Consider the following 24,946-nt stretch of genomic DNA (forward strand, 5'->3'; position numbering starts at 1 on the left):
GCAACAAATTGGCCACCACTACTCCCAAACCGTTACCCTCTGAAACAAAACCCTCAAGGCTTGGGAAAACACCTACAAACCCTCCTAAGCGCGCAGAAAGGAAAGAAACTGAAGGACAAATAGTCCAAACCTTAGAACTATCTATCATAGAAAGACCGAAGAAGCTTAAAAAAAAAAAAAAGAGAAAAAGAGAGAGGGAGAAAAAGGGAGTATCAAAATTTCATTATTAAAAAAAAAAAAAAAAAGAAGAAAAAGAAGAAGAAGAGAAAGGGAAAATGAAAGGAAAGATCGAAAGGGGAAGGACATACCTCAGATGGAGAAAATAGAGAACCCTGGCTCGCACTAGCTTTGGAAAAATGGAGAATGCGCACCAGTTTACAGAAGAAATCGAAGAGATAGGAAAGATCAGAGCACAAACAGGTAATTTTAGGAGATGAGAAACAAAAAAGAAAAGGAAAAGAGGGAGTTTTTAAACGAAGCCCAAAAAAACTGTAAATCAGTGGGAAACCCAAGGGTCGCACAAAAGAAACAGTAACTGCACCTACCAGTAAGCGCCATGTGGCAACAACCAGAATAGCGCCGCCACTACGCCTTTATTACAGCACGAAATCCCAAAAGTCATCTGCAGCTCAAACGATTCGCATTTTGTGGATGACGTGACATGTCACGTCGACCACATAATCTGGGGGCATCTGATGGGAACGACGAGAAGGGCTCACAGACGAGTATAATGCTACAGACGACCTATACTCCCCCATGACGAGAGAAACATTGCCACGTCACTGACGATGATACCAAAATGATTCAATGCCGGCAGTAATACCTCGAGTGGTTACGACGTCAGCTGGGTAGACCGTTGGAAACACATTAAAGACCCATTACTCGGCCAGAAGCACCATTAAGCCAGGAATTAATGGCACAATGGCTAGACACCAAAAAAGGTATATAAAGCCTTTGCACCACCCACATAAGGGGGCAGAGAGAAAAAAACACAATTATATGAAAAAAAAAGTGATTCCTTTATAAAACTCTATTTTCTTTTGTGCTAACTTTGGCATCGGAGGTGTTGTGGCAGGCACCGCACCGGTGACTGAGTAAAGAAGCTTCTATCTTATTCGCAGGAGTGATGCAGTCATCACTTGGACGGGCTACCACCGACTGGCATTCATCTGGACGAACCCTCCTTAACTGACGATATTCTGCTTCATCAGCAATAATTTCAAAACGTAATATATTTCCAAATAAAAAAACTTTCCATATACATTTAACAATTATAAAAATAAAAAATCATAAAAATAACACATATCTCTCTCAAATTTAAAAAATATCAAATTTTAAGGAGATTTAATTGTATGAATAAAATATTTCCTAAAATAAATCTTAAATTTTATTCTAATGTTATAACTCACAAACAAACTTAGGAATAAAGTTATTACATTACAACACAATTATTCTTAATAATAAAAATTATAATTCTTGTCATAATTCCCATTTAAGGTATGTAAGTGCACAATTGCACTTGGACCCAAAGACAACTGTGGGCTCAGACCTAGTTTAAGGATGCTAGAAACTTGATAAACAGGCTAAGTTGTTAAAGTATTTGCAAATAATGAATGATTATGACAAAGGAACTTCCTCGGACGTAAGCCGAGGACAATTTCTGTATTATTTCTCTTTTTTCTTTGAAGGTTACAATTTTGAGTCCCTATTTTTGCTAACTCACCGATCCCCCCGTTCTTTGGCCTCTACTCTTCTTAAATACTTCTTCTCTTGGTGCTTTATCCACGTGTTGCCCAAATCTCCTCCTCCCCTGACACCACCTTCTTTAAGTGTTTAAATAGTAACCAGAAGGTTCAGTTCTATTGTTCAGGGGTCACTTCCCTATTAATGCGGCTAGGGAGGTAGATGCAGGATCTTTAATGTGGAGGTGGCAGCCTTTTCCTAAGATGTTTCTCTAACACCGGTGCATCTAGAGGGTACAGGGATCCCCCTTTTAACCAACAGTCTTTCTGGAATCCTGCCTTGATCTTTCTAGCGAATCTCCAAGTCCTCCCGGGTCTATCTGAGGAGAGATTTATCCTCAGATGCATCCTCGAACCCTCGGCGTGTGGGCCGATTTGCAGTCCTAACAGCCTTTTAATCAAGAACGAATTGGCCCTTCTTGTCAAAGCCCAAAGGCCCAAATACCTGCTCGAGTCCTTTTACTCCCCACAAGGTAATTGTTTCTTCATTTGCTAGTTGAGAACTTGGTTCACTTGCGGTTTCTTTCCTAACCCAAGGTAGACGCGAAGCCTGAGGTAGGATGGAATTTTCATCTTGTCTCGTAGCCAATTTGTCGAGATGGCAAACATGAAAGAGAATCTCACTTAACATAATTTAAGGATCAAATTCTTTACCCTAAAGAAAATAAATAGAAGGGTACGTACTACCATATATGTGAGCGTGTGTATATATATAACAAAAAAAAGTACGAGTAAACAAAACATTCAAAGGAAATATATTATAATACAAAGGAAATTACTTTCTTCTTGAGCTACTCTCCATTATTATGGAGGATATAAGAATCGCTTAGGCATTTTAAGGTATTTTTGATGCCATATTTCTTAGCTAAATAGGCTACCCATAATATCTTGGCGTTCGCGTTCACCTTAAACATCATTGCTGAAGACGCGGTTAAAATTTTCAATGCAGTTTTGTATTGGTTCCGCCTTGTTGGTTGTTCGTCCTCAAGAATTAACTTTGTTGAAGCAGGGTGATCTTATCTCCATTATCATGGAGGATATAAGAATCGCTTTGGTGTTCCAAGGTACTTCTGACACCAAATTTCTTAGCTGAATAGGCTATCCCTAATGTTATAACTCACAAACAAACTTATAAATAAGTTATTCCTAATAATAAAGAGTATAATTCCTAATGTTACAACACAATTATTCCTAATAATAAAGAGTATAATTCCTGTCGTAATTCCCATTTAAGGTAACTATTTCTTCAATTCCTAGTTGAGAACTTTGTTCACTTGCGATTTCTTTCCTAACCCAAGGTAGACGCGAAGCCCGAGGTAGACAGGACTTTTCATCTTGTCTTGTAGCCAATTTGTCGAGATGGCAAACATGAAAGAAAATCTCACTTAACAAAATTTTAGGATCGAATTCTTTACCCTAAAGAAAATAAAAAGAAGGGTACGTCTTACCATATCTGTGTGTGTATATATATATATATATAAAACACAAAAAAGTACAAGTAAACAAAACATTCAAAGGAAATACATTATAATACAAAGGAAATTACCTTCTTCTTGAGCTACTCTCCAATATTATGAAGGATATAAGAATTGCTTAGGCGTTCCAATGTACTTCTAATGCCATATTTCTTAGCTAAATAGGCTATCCCTAATATCTTGGCGTTCGCGTCCACCTTAGACATCATTGCTGAAGACACGCTTAAAATTTTCGATGTAGTTTTGTATTGGTTCTGCCTCCTTGGTTGTTCGTCCTCAAGAATTACTTTTGTTGAAGCATGGTGATCTTCTCTCCATTACCATGGAGGATACAAGAATCGCTTAGGCATTCTAAGGTACTTCTGACACCATATTTCTTAGCTGAATAGGCTATCCCTAATATCTTGGCGTTCGCGTCCACCTTATCATGGAGTATATATATATAAAACACAAAAAAAGTACGAGTAAACAAAACATTAAAAGGAAATACATTATAATACAAAAGAAATTACCTTCTTCTTGAGCTACTTTGCATTATTATGGAGGATATAAGAATCGCTTAGGCGTTCCAAGGTACTTTTGATGCCATATTTCTTAGCTAAATAGGCTATCCCTAATATCTTGGCGTTCGCGTCCACCTTAGACATCATTGCCGAAGACGCGTTTAAAATTTTCGATGCAGTTTTGTATTGGTTCTGCCTTTTTGGTTGTTCGTCCTCAAGAATTAACTTTGTTGAAGCAAAGTGATCTTCTCTCCATTATCATGGAGGATATAAGAATCGCTTAGGCGTTCTAAGGTACTTCTGACACCATATTTCTTAGCTGAATAGGCTATCCCTAATGTTATAACTCATAAAAAGCTTATGAATAAGTTATTACATTACAACACAATTATTCATAATAATAAAGATTATAATTATTGCCGTAATTCCCATTTAAGGTAACTATTTCTTCATTTGCTAGTTGAGAACTTGGTTCACTTGCGATTTCTTTCCTAACCCAAGGTAGACGCAAAGCCCGAGGTAGACAGGAATTTTCATCTTGTCTTGTGGCCAATTTGTCGAGATGGCAAACATGAAAGAGGATCTCACTTAACATAATTTTAGGATCGAATTCTTTACCCTAAAGAAAATAAAAAGAAGGGTACTTATTACCATATATGTTTGTGTGTGTGTGTGTGTGTGTATATATATATATATATAAAACACAAAAAATGTTCAAGTAAACAAAACATTCAAAGGAAATACATTATAATACAAAAGAAATTACCTTCTTCTTGAGCTACTCTCCATTATTATGGAGGATATAAGAATCGCTTAAGCGTTCCAAGGTACTTCTGATGCCATATTTTTTAGCTAAATAGGCTATCCCTAATATCTTGGCATTCGCGTCCACCTTAGACATCATTTCCGAAGACGAGCTTAAAATTTTCGATGCAGTTTTGTATTGGTTCTGCCTCCTTGGTTGTTCGTCCTCAAGAATTACTTTTGTTGAAGCATGGTGATCTTCTCTCCATTATCATGGAGGATACAAGAATCGCTTAGGTGTTCTAAGGTACTTCTGACACCAAATTTCTTAGCTGAATAGGCTGTCCCTAATATCTTGGCGTTCGCGTCCACCTTAGACATCATTGCTGAAGACGCGTTTAAAATTTTCGATGCAGTTTTGTATTGGTTCCTCCTTCTTGGTTGTTTGTCCTCAAGAATTACTTTTGTTGAAGCAGGGTGATCTTCTCTCCATTATCACGTAGGATATAAGAATTGCTTAGGCGTTCTAAGATACTTCTGACACCATATTTCTTAGCTGAATAGGCTATCCCTAATATCTTGGCGTTCATGTCCACCTTAGACATCATTGCTGAAGACGCGTTTAAAATTTTCGATGCAGTATTGTATTGGTTCCGCCTTCTTGGTTGTTCGTCCTCAAGAATTACTTTTGTTGAAGCAAGGTGATTTTTGTTCATCGTTTTGGAAGGTTGATTTTCCTTCATTGACTTGGCGATGAGAAGGCGTTTCTTTTGGAGAGTAGCTGGGGGTAGTCGTGGCATCTTGGTTTTTCTTTCTTTTTTTCTCGTTATGTAAGGAAGAGAATCTTTAGTAGGGTTAGTAAAGGTGTAGGGTACCCACAGAGTCTAATTACTATTTATATACTCTTCTTCAGTGAGTTCTAAAATAAATAAATAATTATATAAATCTTGTTTGAATGTTATAAAATAAAATAATGGAATGGAATGGAATAGAATTTAAAATATTGTTTGGATGTTATAAAATAAAAGAATGGAAAGGAATGGAATGTAAGTAAAATTGTTGAGATGGAAGACATGAAAGAGAATCTCGTAGCTAATTTGTCGAGATGACAAACATGAAAGAGAATCTCACTTAACATAATTTCAGGATCGAATTATTTACTCTAAAGATAAAAGTAGGGTACGTGTGTGTGTATACATACATATATATAACACAAAAAAGTATGAGTAAACAAAACATTCAAGGAAATACTTTATAATAAAAAGGAAATTACCCTCTTCTTGAGCTATTCTCCATTATTATGGAGGATATAAGAATCGCTTAGGCGTTCCAAGGTACTTCTGATGCCATATTTCTTAGCTAAATAGGCTATCCCTAATATCCTAGCATTCGCGTCCACCTTAGACATCATTGCTGAAGACACGTTTAAAATTTTCAATGCAGTTTTGTATTGGTTCCGCCTTCTTGGTGGTTCGTCCTCAAGAATTAACTTTGTTGAAGCAAGGTGATCTTCTCTTCATTATCATGGAAGATATAAGAATCATTTTGGTGCTCCAAGGTACTTCTGACACCAAATTTCTTAGCTGAATAGGCTATCCCTAATGTTATAACTCACAAAAAACTTATGAATAAGTTATTACATTACAACACAATTATTCATAATAATAAATATTATAATTACTGTTGTAATTCCCATTTAAGGTAACTATTTCTTCATTTGCTAGTTGGGAACTTGGTTCACTTGCGATTTCTTTCCTAACCCAAGGTAGATGCAAAGCCCGAGGTAGACAGGAATTTTCATTTTGTCTTGTAGCCAATTTGTTGAGATGGCAAACATGAAAGAGAATCTCACTTAACATAATTTCAGGATCGAATTATTTACCATAAATAAAATAAAAAGAAGCGTACTTATTACCATATATGTGTGTGTGTGTGTGTATATGTATATATATAAAACACAAAAAAAGTACGAGTAAACAAAACATTCAAAGGAAATACAAAAGAAATTACCTTCTTCTTGAGCTACTCTCCATTATTATGGAGGATATAAGAATCACTTAGGCGTTCCAAGGTACTTCTGATGCCATATTTCTTAGCTAAATAGGCTATCCCTAATATCTTGGCGTTCACGTCCACCTTAGACATCATTGCCGAAGACGCGTTTAAAATTTTCGATGCAGTTTTATATTGGTTCTGCCTTCTTGGTTGTTCGTCCTCAAGAATTAACTTTGTTGAAGCAAGGTGATCTTCTCTCCATTATCATGGAGGATATAAGAATCGCTTAGGCGTTCTAAGGTACTTCTGACACCATATTTCTTAGTTGAATAGGCTATCCCTAATATCTTGGCATTCGCGTCCACCTTAGACATCATTGCTAAAGACGCGTTTAAAATTTTCGATGCAGTATTGTATTGGTTCCGCCTTCTTGGTTGTTCATCCTCAAGAATTACTTTTGTTGAAGCAGGGTGATTTTTGTTCATCGTTTTGGAAGGTTGATTTTCCTTCATTGACTTGGCGATGTGAAGGCGTTTCTTTCGGAGAGTAGCTGGGGGTAGTTGTGGCATCTTGCTTTTTCTTTCTTTTTTTTCTCGTTATGTAAGGAAGAGAATCTTTAGTAGGGTTAGCAAAGGTGTAGGGTAGCCACAGAGTCTAATTACTATTTATATACTCTTCTTCAGTGAGTTCTAAAATAAATAAATAATTATCTAAATCTTGTTTGGATGTTATAAAATAAATGAATGGAATGAAATTTAAAATCTTGTTTGGATGTTATAAAATAAAAGAATGGAATGAAATTTAAAATCTTGTTTGGAAGTGACATTGGAAGGAATGGAATTGAATTATTTTATAATAACATTACTATCATACCCCTCATTTTAAAGAACACAAAAAATTATTCTAGTTTATGAAGAAAAATTTATTGTAACTAAAAATCAAGTTATGTATATTTTTATGTTGTAAAATAATTCACGCATCACATATTTATTTTCAACAAAATAAACATTGTCTAAAAATGCAAACAAATATCTTTAAAAAAAAAACTCCTTTAATGAGTCTTGTTAAAACAAAACAAAATAACAAAATAAAGCAAATCTAAAGTTGACCAAGAAATCCCACACTTTTTAATTTTTAGGCCTAGACATTAGTGTCAATAGGACACATTTGCGCTCATGATCTAGGCAGCCAAAGAACATCTCCTTATACGTTGGATTTTCCATAAAAAATATGTACACCTCAGCCTTTGATATTGGATCCAAGTCTAACATGCTTAAAGCTGCGTGAATTTCTGCTCCGTATGGCTTTGAAAAACACTTTGTCATAACCTCAATTGCCCTATCAATTGCCATTGATACATTATCAAATGACTGGAAAATGACATTCCTAAGTTCATCATCTTTTGCTAGTCTTATTTTCTTGCTTTTAGAAGCCATTGCAACTTGTGATAACGCTCGAGGACGTATAACATTTGTTTTTGGTGACCTCTAATCATCTTTGACTTCAAAGTTCTCCAAAGAAACTTCATTTTGAAATACCAAGTTATCAATCTCATCAATAGTGATCGGTGTAGCATACCTAGCACGTTTCTCCTTTGCAGTTTTAGCATGATTACTGTAGGGGTATTGGGCCCAGTAATTTATAATGGACGGCCCAACAAGGTCTTTTGGGCTAGAAACCCAAATCTGAAAACATCAAAATGATCGTGGAGTGTTTAAGTGTCCCATACCGTCCGAGGAGTAGATTTGTCCTCGGAATGTTAAGCCGAGGATACACAGTATACGTGGAGGACAGTAGAAAGAGCGGTGGAATGTCTAAAGTAAAGCTGCTACCACCGCCCATATATTAAAAACCCTGTAATTGATACGCTGACAGTATAGATGGAAGGATGGGACCTGAGCATAGAGCTTGGAACTTGGTCCCAAATCCCAGCGGGCTTTAGGGAAGAATGGATGGGACAAGTATCCAAAAATCAGGGTCGCGGCCAGAAAGTGGAAGATGATGAAGAGAAGAGGAGGAGTATAAATAGGAGAGAATGCACACGAAGAGGGGGGGAGGCTTTTTGAGAAATAAAAAGTGTATGATAATCAATATTTGTATCCACACTTGAGAAATACTATTAGAAACTATCCTCGGAAACAGTCCGAGGAGGAATTCTCAATCTTACTCTTTGCAAACGATTCTTTGTTTTGTTCCATTGGGCCCAAAGCCCGTTCTTTTTGTGATTGTCTAAAGCCATCCTTGAAATCTAAATTACAAACCCATCCTCTACAAATTCATTGTGAAGAAAGGCCTTTCAAGCCCATTTTCCTCCCAGTCGTGGTTTGGGAATTTGAATTGTGTCCTTACAATTGGCACCGTCTGTGGGGATTTAGTTTTTAAGGAAGTTTAGGACATCATGGTAGGATCAGAACCACCACGCAGTGCAGAGTCCGTCGGCTCCCAGCGTGAGGATCACTCCTTACATCCTGATCATGGAGAGAACCGAGAAGGAAGTGTACATACTACACACACCATCAGAAGTGCTAGTCATTCGCAAGGAGGAAGTAGGGTTCCTTATGAGAGAAATGCCAGGGCCATGCAGAAAGAGATTGACGGCCTAAAGAGGAGACTGCGTCACAAGAGGAAAAGGAGAACTCCTCCGGTCTCTGACCCCTCTTCGGAAGGATCCAAGGATGACAATTACGAGCGGAGATCCAGAACTCCCCCAGGTGAATATGTCTCTTCCGAGGAAGACAATCTGCATGGAAGGCGTGGCAGAGACTACCCCCCTAGGGGCTTGGGAAATGACGCAATGGGAAGAGCGTTACACCAAATCTCCAGATCACCCTTTGCGCGCAGATTGGAGGAAGGGAGGTTACCTCGGCGCTTCACACAACCGGCCTTCACTCTTTACAATGGTCGGACGGATCCTGTGGAGCACGTAAGCCATTTCAGCCAGAGAATGGCAGTGCATTCCAGGAATGAAACTTTGTTATGCAAGATTTTTCCTTCTAGCCTAGGTCCCGTAGCCATGAGATGGTTTGACGGCTTAAGGGCAGGCTCCATTGATTCTTTCAAAGAGCTTACTAGAGCATTCGGTTCTCGCTTTATCACGTGTAGTAGAGTTCCTCGTCCATTGGATTCTTTACTATCCATGGCCATGAGGGAAGGGGAAACCTTGAAAACGTATTCGGACCGATATTGGGAAATGTTCAACGAAATCGACGGAGACTTTGACGATGTAGCCATAAGGACCTTCAAGGTCGGCCTACCAACGGAGCATGACTTGAGGAAATCCTTGACAAAGAAGCCAGTAAGAAGCGTACGTCGACTGATGGATCGCATCGACGAGTACAAAAGGGTTGAGGAAGATCAGCAGCAGGGAAAAGGCAAGGCGAAGGTTATCCCACAAGAAAGGAGGGATTTCAGGTCGGACCGATACAACAACAATAGGCCTACGCGGGATTTTTCCAGGCTGGTCACATACCCCCACAAGTGGTCAACACCGTCTTCAGGGAGCCGGTGCAGCAGCTGTTGGAGAAAATAAGGCATGAGCCTTTTTTCAAATGGCCGAATAAAATGGCAGGAGACCCTTTGAGACGCAACCAAAATCTCCACTGCCATTATCACCAGGAGAGAGGTCATACCACCGAGGACTGTCGCACTTTGTGGAATCATCTGGAACAATTGGTTAAAGAGGGAAAGCTGAAGCAGTTTCTGTACCAACCCAACAGGCGAGGAAACCAATCAGGATTGGCAAACCACGATGGTCCTTCATCCAGACCTCCTCTAGGTACTATCAATGTCATTTTTGCAGCACCTGGTAGGACTGGCTCAGCTCCTTTCAGGGTAATGTCAGTTGCTCGAACATTGGCCGAGGAGTCACGGGATCAGCCGAAGAGGATTAAGGCAAGTATCCTGCCAGTCCTAAGTTTCTCTGAAGAGGACAAGATGGGGACCATCCAGCCTCATGATGATGCCTTAGTGGTAACCCTCAGAATAGGGAACTATGATGTAAAGAGGGTAATGGTTGATCAAGGTAGTGGTGCCGATATCATGTACCCTGACCTATTTAGAGGCTTGAAGTTAAGAGTTGAAGATCTTATGCCATATGACTCACCCTTGATAAGCTTCGAAGGGAGAGCTGTCGTTTCAAAGGGACAGATTAGACTGCCTGTGCAATCAGGTCCGGAGGTGGTAGACGTAGATTTCATCGTGGTCGATGCTTACTCTCCCTATACGGCTATTGTGGCAAGACCTTGGCTGCATGCGTTAGGGGCGGTTTCCTCAACCTTGCATGTCAAAATCAAATTTCATTCTGGAGACCAGGTGGTGGAGTTACTTGGGAGTCAGTCTGTGGCTCGACAGTGTGTCACGGCTGCAATTCTGCGTCGACCAGAACCAGACTCCCCGTCCTCGGCTAACGGTGAAGCATAGCAATCAAAGTCTCTTCCCATAGCCGAGGTAGATGAGGCAGTATGCGAAGAATTGGAGAAAATTATCATAGACAATGATCCTGAAAAGTTCTTCCAGGTTGGAGTTCAATTGCCACAGGAAGAGAAGACAGAGCTGATTTTATTTTTAAAGAAAAATATGGATGTGTTCGCTTGGAACGCGTATGAGGCCCCTGGGGTTGATCCGAACTTCATATGTCATCATTTAAGGGTCAATCCAACTGTAGTGCCGAGGAGGCAACCACCTCGGAGGTCCTCAAGAGAACATTCCGAAGCCGTAAAGGAGGAAGTGCTCAAACTCAAAGCGGCAGGGGCTATCAAAGAAGTGTTTTATCCTGAATGGTTAGCCCATACGGTGGTGGTGAAAAAGAAGAATGGGAAGTGGAGAGTTTGTGTAGACTTCACAGATTTAAACAAAGCTTGCCCAAAGGACTCATTCCCGATGCCTCGAATTGATCAATTGGTTGACGCTACTGTTGGACATCCTCGGATGAGTTTTCTTGATGCTTTCCAAGGTTATCTCCAGATACCTTTAGCTGTTGAGGACCAGGAGAAGACTGCATTCGTCACTCCTACGGGAAATTATCATTATAAGGTAATGCCTTTTGGTTTGAAAAACGCAGGGGCTACCTACCAAAGGATGATGACGAGGATGTTTGAGGCACAGCTAGGAAAAACTATTGAGGTATACGTAGACGATATGGTGGTAAAGAGTAAAGAAGTTTCTGCACATCTGGAAGATCTGAGCAACACTTTTCAGAAGCTAAGAGAGTATAAATTGCGGCTCAATGCCTCTAAATGCTCTTTCGGTGTGGGGTCGGGCAAGTTTCTAGGATATATGGTGACTCACCGGGGAATTGAAGTGAATCCTGCTCAGGTTAAGGCAATAAACAGCTTACACCCACCTCGGAATCCTAAAGAAGTGCAAAGGCTAACAGGTATGACTGCTGCTCTCAACCGATTTATATCTCGGTCCGCGGACAGATGCAGGCCTTTCTTTCAATTATTAAATAAATGGAAGGGTTTTGAATGGACCGAGGAGTGCGCAGTAGCTTTCCAACAGCTAAAAGAATATCTCTCGCGACCACCAGTTATGTCTCGACCAGAGGTTGATGAGATTCTGTTTGCATATATTGCGGTGGCTAACCATGCTGTTAGTTTGGTTCTTATCCGAGATGACAATAACATCCAGAGACCGGTTTATTATGTAAGCAAATCTCTGCATGAGACCGAGCTGAGTTATTTGCCACTGGAGAAAGCTATCTTGGCGGTGGTACATGCTACACGAAGACTTCCCCATTACTTCCAGTCTCATACGGTTGTTGTTCTTACACAACTCCCTCTTAAATCAATTCTGCGAAGTGCAGATTACATGGGAAGAATTGCCAAATGGGGAACTGTCCTAGGAGCTTTCGATATCAAGTATATGCCCCGCACCTCTATAAAGGGACAGGTCATCGCGGACCTTGTGGCGGAATTTGCTGAGCCTTCGTTGGAAGACTATCAAGAAGGCATGGGTAAAAAATCAGTAGGCATGATTTCGTGTGAAGGGCCTCCATTATGGAAAGTCTATGTTGATGGAGCAGCAAATCAGAGGGGATCGGGTATCGGACTAGTTTTGATATCCCTAGAGGGAATTACTTTTGAGAAATCTTTGAGATTGAGATTCTCGGCCACCAACAACGAAGCAGAGTATGAAGCCGTCCTCGCAGGGATGAACATGGTTCATAAAATGGGAGGAAAGACGGTGAAGATGTTCTCGGATTCACTATTGGTGGTAGGCCAAGTAGAAGGCAAGCTGGAAGCAAGGGATTCCAGAATGCGAGAATACCTAACCCAGGTCAGGTATATGCAATCTAAATTTGAGTTATTCCTACTATTGCATGTATCCAGATGTGGCAACACTCATGCCGACTCATTAGCCACGCTCGCGACGTCCTCGGCATAAAGTCTACCACGAGTTATCCTCGTTGAAGATCTGCTGAAACCCACTAGGACGGATGGTAACTCCACTCAAATTCTTCAAATTAGGAAAGGGCCTAGCTGGATGGATCAAATAGTAACATTTCTCAGAAATGAAATCCTGCCTGGAGAAAAAGCTGAAGCAGATAAAGTTCGCAGGAAAGCCACTCGTTTCTGGTTATCCGAGGACCAAAAATTGTACAAACGTTCCTTTTCGGGACCATATTTGCTATGCATACACCCCGAGGCAACGGAGCTACTTTTGGAAGAGTTACACGAAGGGATTTGCGGAAGTCACACAGGAGGAAGGTCTTTAGCTCACAGGGCCCTTACTTAGGGCTATTGGTGGCCAAATATGCAGAGAGAAGCGCAAGATTATGCAAAGAAATGTGACCAATGTCAAAGGTTCGCTCCAAATATACATCAACCAGGTGGAGTCCTGAATCCTCTATCTAGCCCATGGCCTTTTGCCCAATGGGGCTTGGACATTGTTGGACCCTTCCCCAAAGCAACGGGAAACAGACGGTGGCTTCTCGTGGGAACAGATTACTTCACCAAATGGGTTGAAGCTGAGCCATTATCAAACATCAGAGACACGGAAGCAAAAAAGTTTGTATGGAAGAATATCGTTACCAGGTTCGGCATTCCTCATACTCTCATTTCAGATAACGGTTTACAATTTGATAGCAAAGCCTTTCGGAAATACTGTTGTGATCTTGGCATTACGAATAGATATTCCACTCCGGCTTATCCCCAAGGAAATGGGCAAGCCGAGGCTGTCAACAAAGTAATAGTGAGCGGACTCAAAAAGAGGTTGGGTGACGCTAAGGGGAGGTGGGTGGAAGAACTGCCACATGTCTTGTGGACGTATAGAACTACACCACGAAGATCCACAGGAGAAACACCCTTCGCCATGACTTATGGGGCCGAGGCAGTAATCCCCTTAGAAACTGGGTTCCCAACCCTGAAGAAAAACTCCTTTATTCCAGATAGCAATGATGATCTATTAATGAGAAACTTAGACTTAGTCGAGGAATGGCGAGAAAGCGCCATGGTTCAACTAGCTTATTATCAACATAAGCTCAAGCAGGGGTATGATTCTCATGTGAAACTTCGACCTCTTGGACCAGGTGACTTAGTACTAAGGAAAGTTTTGGGCACGATGAAGAATCCTGCGTGGGGAAAATTGGGGCCCAACTAGGAAGGACCTTATCGTATTACTTCGGTAGCAGGAATAGGGGCCTACAATCTGGAAGATTTGGACGAAAATGTTGTACAACGTCCCTGTAATGTAAATAATCTACGAAGGTACTATTACTAAATAAAAGGCACTTCGGCCGTTCTTTGTTATAAACTACATTATATTCGTTATCTTTATTCGTCTAAGTATCAAGCTGAAACTTGGTATGCCTGGAACCTCGGACCACATACCTCGTCTAAATTGATATTCTTTACTAAGTGTTAAACAGAACCTAAGTTACGTCTGGTCCTCGGATCATCTACTTTGGAAAAATTAACATTTTAGATTTATTCGTCTAAGTATCAAGCTGAAACTTGGTATGCCTGGATCCTCGGACCACATACCTCGTCTAAATTGATATTCTTTACTAAGTGTTAAACAGAACCTAAGTTACGTCTGGTCCTCAGATCATCTACTTTGGGAAAATTAACATTTTATCTTTATTCGTCTAAGTATCAAGCTGAAACTTGGTATGCCTGGATCCTCGGACCACATACCTCGTCTAAATTGATATTCTTTACTAAGTGTTAAGCAGAACCTAAGTTACGTCTGGTCCTCGGATCATCTACTTTGGGAAAATTAACATTTTAGATTTATTTGTCTAAGTATCAAGCTGAAACTTGGTATGCCTGGATCCTCGGACCACATACCTCGTCTAAATTGATATTCTTTACTAAATGTTAAACAGAACCTAAGTTATGTCTGGTTCTCGGATCATCTGCTTTGGGAAATTTAACATTTTAAATTTATTCGTCTAAGTATCAAGCCGAAACTTGGTATGCCTGGATCCTCGGACCACATACCTCGTCTAAATTGATATTCTTTACTAAGTGTTAAACAGAGCCTAAGTTACGTCTGGTCCTCGGATCATCTACTTCGGGAAAATTAACATTTTAAATTTATTCGTCTAAATTGATACTTTTTACTAAGTGTTAGACAGAACCCAAATTACGTCTGGTCCTCGGATCATCTACTTTGGAAAAATTAACATTTCGAATTTATTTATCTAAATACCAAGCTGAAGCTTGGTATTGTTGGATCCTCGGATCATTTACTTGGGAAAAATTAATACATCAGATATTTGCATAGACCATATGCCTTATCTTTACATAGTTCAAACTAGAGATCCAAAACGAAGAAACAAATACTCAAAATGCATCACTTAATGCAGTTCTCAGCATAATTAAGCCTTCCTGGAGTATCAATTTCAATTCAAGCTGTTGTTAATAACTTTGGTAAAAGACAAAGAGATGATATTTATGGAATGATATGATCAGAACAGAGCAAAAAGTAAGAATCATCCAAACAAGTAAAACAAACAGTCGTGCTTATATTAAATTCAAAGTAAGTACTTTTTCAATCACATTTAGAAATTACACTTAGAGATAAAACAAAATAAAAAAAAAAGGGGAAGGAGGACAGCAGGCATTCATTGTTTCAGCTTGATCTTCAGAGGGCCTTTGGGGTCTTTAGGAGATGGAAGTTGGACCGAGGACTCAACGGCAATTCCTTTGCCTTTGGGATCATCTGTCAAGGGTATTGGATTAGCTTGATTACCCAACTCATCCTTCGAAGATACCTGAAGGTCACTTGAGGGCTGTACGTCTTCAAGCGCCTTTTCTTGTACTGGATCAGCTTGCTTAGAAGCATCTTCAGGAAGAGTTGAATCCTCAACCAAATCAGCCCCCTTATCCTCAGATGATCCCTGGGCAACTTCTTGGGCAACTTCAGGAATGGAAGAAGCGCGAATTGCGGGAGGATAGTAGACACTCTCTGCTTTCCAAAGAGTGGAAGAGGCATCAACCCCAGCTTGGGAAAGTGCCTCATTCCACACTTGGAGGCAGTAATGCCTACATACCTCGGGAACCTGAGCCTTGAAGGTTTCGGTGACCTCCTTCACGCCTATATCATAACCGTCTTGTTCGGCTTGGTCCCTTGAGATCTCGGCCTCTTCTTTTGCTTTCTCGACCTTTTTCTTCTCCTCAATGGCTTCCTCTTTGCCCTTGATGGCTTCCTCTTTGGCCTTCTCACACTCGTCCAGATCTCTCTTGAGATCCTCTACGAGCCTGCGTGCTGTTAAGAGGTTGTTGTCGGCTTCACGGAGCTTTAGGCGCTGATCCTCGGCTTGATTAGCCGTAGTCTTCAGATCAGCCTCCAGGCCTGCCTTATCACTCTCTGCCTTGGCCAACTTTGCTGTGACCTCCTGCAGTTTCTTCTTATGAAGGTCCGAGATCTTCTGGGCGGTTTCACGCCTGGATTCCTTGGCCCTCAAAGATTTATAGGAGTTGATGGCAATCTCCTCTGCCCTATGGGCAGATTGAACGGCCTACGAACAAAACATATAAAAATCAGACATATATATATAGGAAATAAAAACAAAGGCCAAGATTTTAGAGAAAGAAAACTTACCATTGCAAGCTCCTTCTTCAAAGTCATGAAGACGGTATGGTCCCTTTTCTTTCTCAGCTCAACCATATCCTCGGGGAGTAACAGCGCCTGCTCTAAAGCATCCGCGACGCATGCAGCTGTCCCTTCATCGGAATTCCTAATGGACGCATCCACAGTAATGGCCTCGTCATCCATAGACGTATCAGGGAGCCATCAAGGGGCGCGCACGGCCACCTGTTGGTCAGTTCTTCTCTCCGACCTAGTCTGTATAGTGCGGGTCTGCTTTGCACCCTTTTCCACCTCGGGCTCCTTGGAAACAGAGCCCTTCCCTGCCTCCACCACTTCCTTTCCTTTCGGCTGATCCCTTTTTCTTTTGAGATCAGCTATGTTGGTGCGTTGGGTTTGGGAGGATGGGGGAGGAGGAGGAAGCCTAGCTTCAGGGCCTTTGTCAGCACCCTTTTCTTGAGTCCGAGGGCGCACCTCTTTTGGTGGTTCTTGGACTCGGGGGGCCTTATCAGTGCCCTCAAGGACATCCTTTAGACTGGGCTTAGTCTTTCGTTGAATACCCATAGTGTCAAGTTCTTCAGTAGTAGCCTTTAAGATATAGGTAGAGGTTCCGAGGATGGAAGTTGAATCTTCAGGAGAGTAGGGTTGATTAAAAACCTCAAACTCGTCCTCGGAATCTGATACCTCAACTATTTCTTCTTCTTCTTCCTTTACAGTGGAGTGAGAAGGCGCGGCTTCACCAAATGTTAATTTTGTGGAGAAAGGAACTGTGGGAATCCCAACCGGAACGAATTGTGGTGGTTGGATTGGTTGGGTGACCAAGGTGCCTTGAGGAATGGCAGTCCCCTCCGGTAGCAAAAAACCCTCAACAGCAACACTGATCCGAGGAAGACGAGGATCGTGGGCTTTGATCACGCACTTCGGCGCCTGAAAAGCTTTGGATATTGGAGTGTAGCCGAGGATCAGATGAGATGCTCGGAGTTGACCGTCAGTATGCACAAAAACCTCAGCTTGTAGGATCCTATCCAACCGTCCGAAGTCAACGAGATTGGGATGACGATCCGCGGCGTGTGGATCTGTAGAGTTGTCCAAGTAAAAGAGGGTAAGAATAAGTAAAAAGACAGAGGATAATAGTATGTAAAAGAAATTTCACCTGGAGTCCCTTCCCTTGTCGGACAGGGGAGGCCGTCGTGCCAATTTCCTGATATGATCAGGAAGTCGTTTTTTAGGCCCTTATTTGATTCAGGCAGACATTGAATTAGCCTAACCTCTGGGTATCTAGATTTTAGGTAATACTCATCTTTTTTGCTTAGGTAATGGAGGTTGTAAACCCAGTTCACGTCGTGGTGAGTGAGCCCTAAGTTCATCTTCTCATTTAAGGCATCTATGGAACCTAGGATCCTAAAGACATTTGGGGCGCACTGGGTGGGAGCTAATCTAAAGACCCTAAGATAACCCCTAGTCACAGTTCCCATGGGGATTTTCATTCCCCCTTCGATGAACGCAATCATCGGGATTACGACTTCCCCCGTTTCTCTTTTTGTATAATACTCTTCCTCGTTACAGTACCTAATGGATACATCCGAGGGAATTTTGTACTTAGCCTTAAACTGCTCTATTTTTTCGTTTGAATCTACCAGGGACGCGAACCTACCCATTCTTTTTTTTTTGAAAAAAGGGGGGGTGGGAAGAAAACTAACTACGCCGAGGATGAAAGACACAGTGAAAAGGAGAAGACGGGAAGGAAAAGAAACAAAAGAAACAAAAAGCTGATAAGGAGGGGAAAGAGTATTGAAGAACTTACTTTTAAAAAAGAAGAAAGCACGTCACCTCGGACAGAGTACTTGATAGAAAGAGAGAGTACGGGGAGATGGAGAGTGTGGCAGGTACGTTATCAGGTTTTTGTAGTGTGAAGAAGTTTGAAGAAAATTAGAATTTATATGTCAAAAGGTGTTTTGAAGCGGGCGAGTTCCCGCCTCAACACAGGAATCGCTCTCGACCGTTGGATATGTGTCATATCAAAGAAACGTGGGGAACATAGAAGCGCCAATAATAAATTCGGGGGCGTTTCGCATACCGAAGCATCGGGAACACGCGATGGGTAATTCAGAAGTTATTTCCATTAGTAATATTCCAGGATCCTGCAGGGTGAAAAGGTCTTTTAAATCGAGATCCTATTTTCCTCCCGAGGTGAAAGAAAAATAAAGAATCTCGAGGGGCTATTGTAGGGGTATTGGGCCCAGTAATTTATAATGGACGGCCCAACAAGGTCTTTTGGGCTAGAAACCCAAATCCGAAAACATCAAAATGATCGTGGAGTGTTTAAGTGTCCCATACCGTCCGAGGAGTAGATTTGTCCTCGGAATGTTAAGCCGAGGATACACAGTATACGTGGAGGACAGTAGAAAGAGCGGTGGAATGTCTAAAGTAAGGCTGCTACCACCGCCCATATATTAAAGACCCTGTAATTGATACGCTGACAGTATAGATGGAAGGATGAGACCTAAGCATAGAGCTTGGAACTTGGTCCCAAATCCCAGCGGGCTTTAGGGAAGAATGGATGGGACAAGTATCCAAAAATCAGGGTCGCGGCCAGAAAGTGGAAGATGATGAAGAGAAGAGGAGGAGTATAAATAGGAGGGAAGGCATACGAAGAAGGGGGGAGGCTTTTTGAGAAAGAAAAAGTGTATGATAATCAATATTTGTATCCACACTTGAGAAATACTATTAGAAACTATCCTCGGAAACAGTCCGAGGAGGAATTCTCAATCTTACTCTTTGCAAACGACTCTTTGTTTTGTTCCATTGGGCCCAAAGCCCGTTCTTTTTGTGATTGTCTAAAGCCATCCTTGAAATCTAAATTACAAACCCATCCTCTACAAATTCATTGTGAAGAAAGGCCTTTCAAGCCCATTTTCCTCCCAGTCGTGGTTTGGGAATTTGAATTGTGTCCTTACAATTACCTTTTGCTTTATCTTTGCCCCAAACTTGTGCCATCTTAGAGTAGTTGGGCGTAGGTGTTGTCATCCACATCATGGCTGTGGGTTTAAACTGTTATAAACAAAGAAAAATGGTTATACAACAAATATAATTATGTAATACAAATTAAACTCACAAAAGTGGTAATTTACCGCTATGAGTAGCTCCCAAACTTCTGGTTCAACTGTCCATACATTTAAACAATCATTTCATCCAAAACCACTAAACCAATCTTTAAATATGTCATAGCATTCATGAAAATTCTTCTCCAATGTCTTTTGTCGATTTTTCACCTTAGTCTTGTTAATCTCCAGGTGAATTTTTTCAACCAACTCTTTCACTATGTCATCATATGCCTTAGAGGTAAAATTTCCATTAACTCTATCACCTATGATCACTTGATGTAAAAAAGCATCCACTAAAGCATCATCCATAACACTACTCCATTGTACTTCTTTGCTTAGATCTCCACCATTCTTCTTTGATATCTTACCTAAGCTTAACAGGACAAAAAACACATATAAAATATTGTATAGATATTAATATTAATTATCCAAAGATAGAGAGCAATATCAAAATGAAAAGAGAAATTTGCATAATATTTAGGTCTAAGTAATTGAAATATAACATGGTCTTAAACTACATGACAACAATAAACCCAAAAACTATCACATTTGGATATAGTTTTGCCACATGGATAACGCTATAGAATCTCTTATAATATCTCCTTGCCTAGCATCCTTATCATCTTCTCTTGGAGCAGCGGCCGCATGTTCACGATGAGAATGTAAAATCTCTTCATTAACTTCAGCAGTAAAACTTTCATCAGGATCGACACTCATTAAATAATTATGAAGTATGCAACATGATAAAATGATTTCATTTTGTGTGTCAACACAATAACTAGGCTCTATAGTACTTGCTATGATAAGAAATCTTTTTTTTAGTATACCAAATGCTCTTTCAATATCATTGCGTAATGACACATGTCACAAATTTAACAATTCTTTGGCATTTTCAGGGGGACGAATAGAGTACTCTTTTTGCCTAGCATCCTTATCATCTTCTCTTGGAGCAGCAGCCGAATGTTCACGATAAGAATGAAAAATATCTTCATCAACTTCAGCAGTAAAACTTTTATCAGGATCTACACTCATTAAATAATTATGAAGTATGCAACATGATAAAATGATTTCATTTTGTGTGTCAACACAATAACTAGGTTCTATAGTACTTGCTATGATAAGAAATCTTTTTTTCAGTATACCAAATGCTCTTTCATTATCATTGTGCAATGACACATGTCACAAATTTAACAATTCTTTGGCATTTTTAGGGGGACGAATAGAGTACTCTTTTTTGCCTAGCATCCTTATCATCTTCTCTTGGAGCAGCGGTTGCATGTTCACGATGAGAATATAAAATCTCTTCATCAACTTCAGAAGTAAAACTTTCATCAGGATCCACACTCATTAAATAATTATGAAGTATGCAACATGATAAAATGATTTCATTTTGTGTGTCAACACAATAACTAGGCTCTATAGTACTTGCTATGATAAGAAATATTTTTTTCAGTATACCAAATGCTCTTTCAATATCATTGCGCAATGACACATGTCACAAATTTAACAATTCTTTGGCATTTTCAGGGGGACGAATAGAGTACTCTTTTAAATGATAACACACTCCCTTATAAGGTGCAATCAGACGACTTTTATTTATGTATCCCACATTAACAAGATAATATTTACCTAATAAACAATAACAATTGTTAATTATATACTATAAATTTTTTAATTATAAAGAATACATCCTAATACCTATTTGAATTAAATTTACCTTGTGGGATTTTCAAATTATCATTTCTAGTTAAAACACTCTTTATTATTCTCGAATTTGAAACAGTTCCTTCTTAATCTAGTACATTTGAATTTCAAATCAAATGAGCATGCCACCAACACATTTTGTGTTGGGTAACCCATTCTACCCCGATATCTTGGTGCATCCTCATTAGACACTTTGACACGAACATGTGTTCCATCAAGTGTCCCAATACAATCATAAAATTAACAATATCTCTCAAAGACATTTACCTTCAAATATACTTACTACTATGTAGTATTTTAACTGGCACTTGGTTTCCAAGTTGTTGAAGGAACTGACCCTCTAACATTATTATTGATCTTAACACATTATGAAAATGGCGGCTAATGGTCTCACTCGAACAACAAAAAAAGAAGAAAATTGTATGGTTCTTCACATTATGTGATAGAATGTGAAGAAACTTGGCAACTTGCTCTTCAATTGTGGCAAGTTGTGTGTCTTAAAGATCATCATCTCTTCGCAAAATAGCATACAAACCTTGAAAAGCTTGTGGATTCATGCGCATTACATCATACCATTTTTCACTAGTTCAAAGTCAATGCATTATTTCATCACAAACTAATTGTTTTTCTATCGTTGATTGTGTAAGAATGTGGGGAATGCATCTTTTCAATTGTTGCCTTCGATGTATAATGTAGCACAAATAACGGCATGAAGCATGAACCAATGCTAGTTTCCGCATAAAGTCCGAAAAAATTATGATTTTAAGTACCCCATCATTCAAATCCATCTAAGTAAAAAAGTAGTTGTGTTATTACTTGGAGTCCTAGTTAAAGAAATTATAGGCACATGTTCTATTCATTATAAAATTTGGACACTTCACAATGTGCTTTGATAGCCTCTAAACTGTAAATTAATTATTATTTTTTTATATTTTAACATTTAATTAAATATATGAACAAGAAACTTTCACAAAAGGAAAAAAAAAATGTCAAATATTTTAATGGTAGTAGCCAAAGTAAGAAAGAAAATACTACACACAAATAAAGAAAAGACAAACAAAACTCATGGCAGAATAACCAAAGTAAAATACTACACACAAAGCAATATAAAAGACAATATATATCACTCTTCGGGGCAGAGTCCTCATGGCTAGAAAAGACAAAGTAAGACTTGAAAAACTCACCTAATATTTGCAGTCAATATAAAAGACTAGCAGACAAAGAAAAGAAAGACTTGTAAGTAGTAACCAAAAACTTCCAAAGAGGAAAAATGAAATTTGTCCTCTGGAATGTGTGGATGTGATTTGTGACATTTGAATACCACAAATCAAATGTCACCTCTTTTGTTTTTATTATTATTATTATTATTTTTATGATTTTGAGAAACAAATCAAATGTAGTTTGATTAGCTAAAAAGTGACACAAAATTATTGGTCTCATCTATGATATTATATTATATATATATCAACATTTAGAAAGAGAGAAAAAATAGTATGTTCTTTAAAAGAGAGAGAAAATGGTATAAACTAAGTGATACATTATACCATTTTACAGTAAATCTTAGGTGGTAAGTTGTTATTAGTTCTAATTTTTTTGAGTAAATTATTTGATTTTTATTTGAATCCACAATTATAATTATTTTTTCCCCACTTTTTATAAAAATTTTATAAACAAAATATATCTTATATTATAAAGGAAAATTTTGTAACACATTCCGTAATTGATATAAACTTCTTTTGTCAGCATGTGTATGGTAACAATGAATAATGAGAGTCATTAATCAATATATAATAATAATAATAATAATAATAATAATAATAATAATAATAATAATAATAATAATAATAATAATGGGTAGAGCAGAGAGAAAATTCAATTAAATTTCAAATTAGAGTTTAATTATAGTCTAATTTTGCGTCATGTGTCACATCTAATCTAAAATTTAAAATTTTGTATCAAGTGAGTTAATTTAGTGTAAAAATTGAATTTCAATTAGAGTTTAATTTTGCGTCACATGTTCCATATAATCTAAATTTTAAATTTTTGTGCAAAATTAGTTAATTTAGTGTAAAAACAAGGAGTCCAGTATAATAAACCATAAAAAACAAAATCTATAACTAAAAAAAATTCAAATTTATAAGTCATCTATATATATATATATATTAATAGGTAAAGTTTAGAGAAAATTGAATTAGAATTGAAATTATAATCCAATTTTGCGCCATGTGTTTAAATTTATGTGGGAACTACACCATAATTATCTACTTAAATTTGTGTCATGTGCCTACTTAAGTTTTTAATCTTTGTGTCAAGTGAGGAGGAAGCCGAACTAGTAAGAAGCACAAAAAGAGCAAATGCTGAAAAGGCGAGAACGTGAATGGGAGTGAAGGTACCGAGCAACAATTGGAAAAGGTTAGGGTTTTTTCCTATAAGGAGAAACTCACAGGCACTATCCCTGGGGCATATGCTGAGGCATTTGGGTTCCAAGAGGATACAGAGGAAGGTGCTTTGTTTGATGATGAAATAACAGAGCTTGTAGATGGCATGGCAGCAGTTAAATTGTCAAAAGCCACCAAACTAAGAATACGAAGTCCATGGGCAAATGCGCTCATTATCAAGGTTTTTGGTAGGTCCGTGGGGTATCATTATCTCCATAGTAGAATAATGAGCCTTTGGAAACCGACAGAAAGGATGGATTGTGTGGATTTAGAGAAAGATTATTTCCTCATTTGCTTTGAAGGGAAGGATGACTTTGACAAAGTTTTGAAGGGAGGCCTATGGCTCGTTGGAGGACATTTCCTCACTATCAAAGCATGGAACCCAGGCTTCAGGCCATCTATAGCTAGTGTCTCCCTCGTAGCCATGTGGGCCAAGTTGCCAGAACTACCGATTGAATATTATGACAAGGAAGTCCTCAGGGAGATTGGAGAAGCCATTGGGCTTGTGTTGCAAGTGGACTCAAACACAGCAATGGGGGCAAGAGGGAGATTTGCAAGAATTTGTGTGCAAGTTGACTTAGAGAAGCTGCTCATAAACACTGTGTTAATTGGTGACGATGTCCAACCAGTGACATATGAAGGTATTAGCACAATGTGCTTCTTATGTGGCTGGATGGACGAACTGTCAGTACACAGTTTAAGCTCTGGTGGAGACGACAAACCAAATAGCAGGAGAAGAAGGAATGGAACAAGTGGCCAAACAACCTGAGGAAGATCGATATGGGCCGTGGACTCTAGTAACGCACAAAAGGAATGGGCCAAGGCCCAAGTGACTTAGCGTGAGAGACGAGCCTAATGCTAGCTTGACCAAGGAGCTGTTAGTTTTGAGTGACAATAGCAAAAATTTGGTTGAATCAAAACCAAACAGCCCAATAATCCATTTGGATTCAGTTGATACCAGATTAGAAAGTGATAAGAACAGTTGGCGCATGTGGCTCGAGACCTGAACACAAGCTAGCGTCCATGCAAAGACTTGGCTTTGAGACAACAACACCATAGGTGGTAGTAAGCCAAGACTCAGATCTGCAATTCACTACACGCAAAGGGCATGTGAGGAAAAATAGGGGCACTAAGGCTTCGCTGGTCACATCTCTACTCTCTGGGGTTTCTCATAGCAAAACAAAAAAGAAAGTAGAGACCCTCCCTATC

General features: G+C 39.3%; 1 protein-coding gene across 1 annotated transcript; it reads left to right on the forward strand.

The window, feature by feature from the left end:
- Window positions 1–356: 356 nt before the first annotated feature.
- LOC142620377 (uncharacterized) lies at window positions 357–24,506 on the forward strand. Its single transcript, XM_075793753.1, has 2 exons — window positions 357–420; window positions 23,746–24,506. Exons 1-2 carry the CDS (start codon window positions 357–359, stop codon window positions 24,504–24,506), a joined length of 825 nt encoding a protein of 274 aa, XP_075649868.1.
- Window positions 24,507–24,946: the final 440 nt, after the last annotated feature.

Source organism: Castanea sativa, chromosome 12, assembly GCF_040712315.1.
Source record: "Castanea sativa cultivar Marrone di Chiusa Pesio chromosome 12, ASM4071231v1".
NCBI classification, from domain to species: Eukaryota; Viridiplantae; Streptophyta; class Magnoliopsida; order Fagales; family Fagaceae; genus Castanea; species Castanea sativa.

Bases quoted from the DNA above. Each gene is read 5' to 3' on its own strand.
- LOC142620377 (XM_075793753.1), top strand. From the start codon at position 357: ATGGAGAATGCGCACCAGTTTACAGAAGAAATCGAAGAGATAGGAAAG. The intron at 421-23,745 runs GTAATTTTAGGA...AGAAACTCACAG, and splicing joins AAAGATCAGAGCACAAACAG to GCACTATCCCTGGGGCATAT.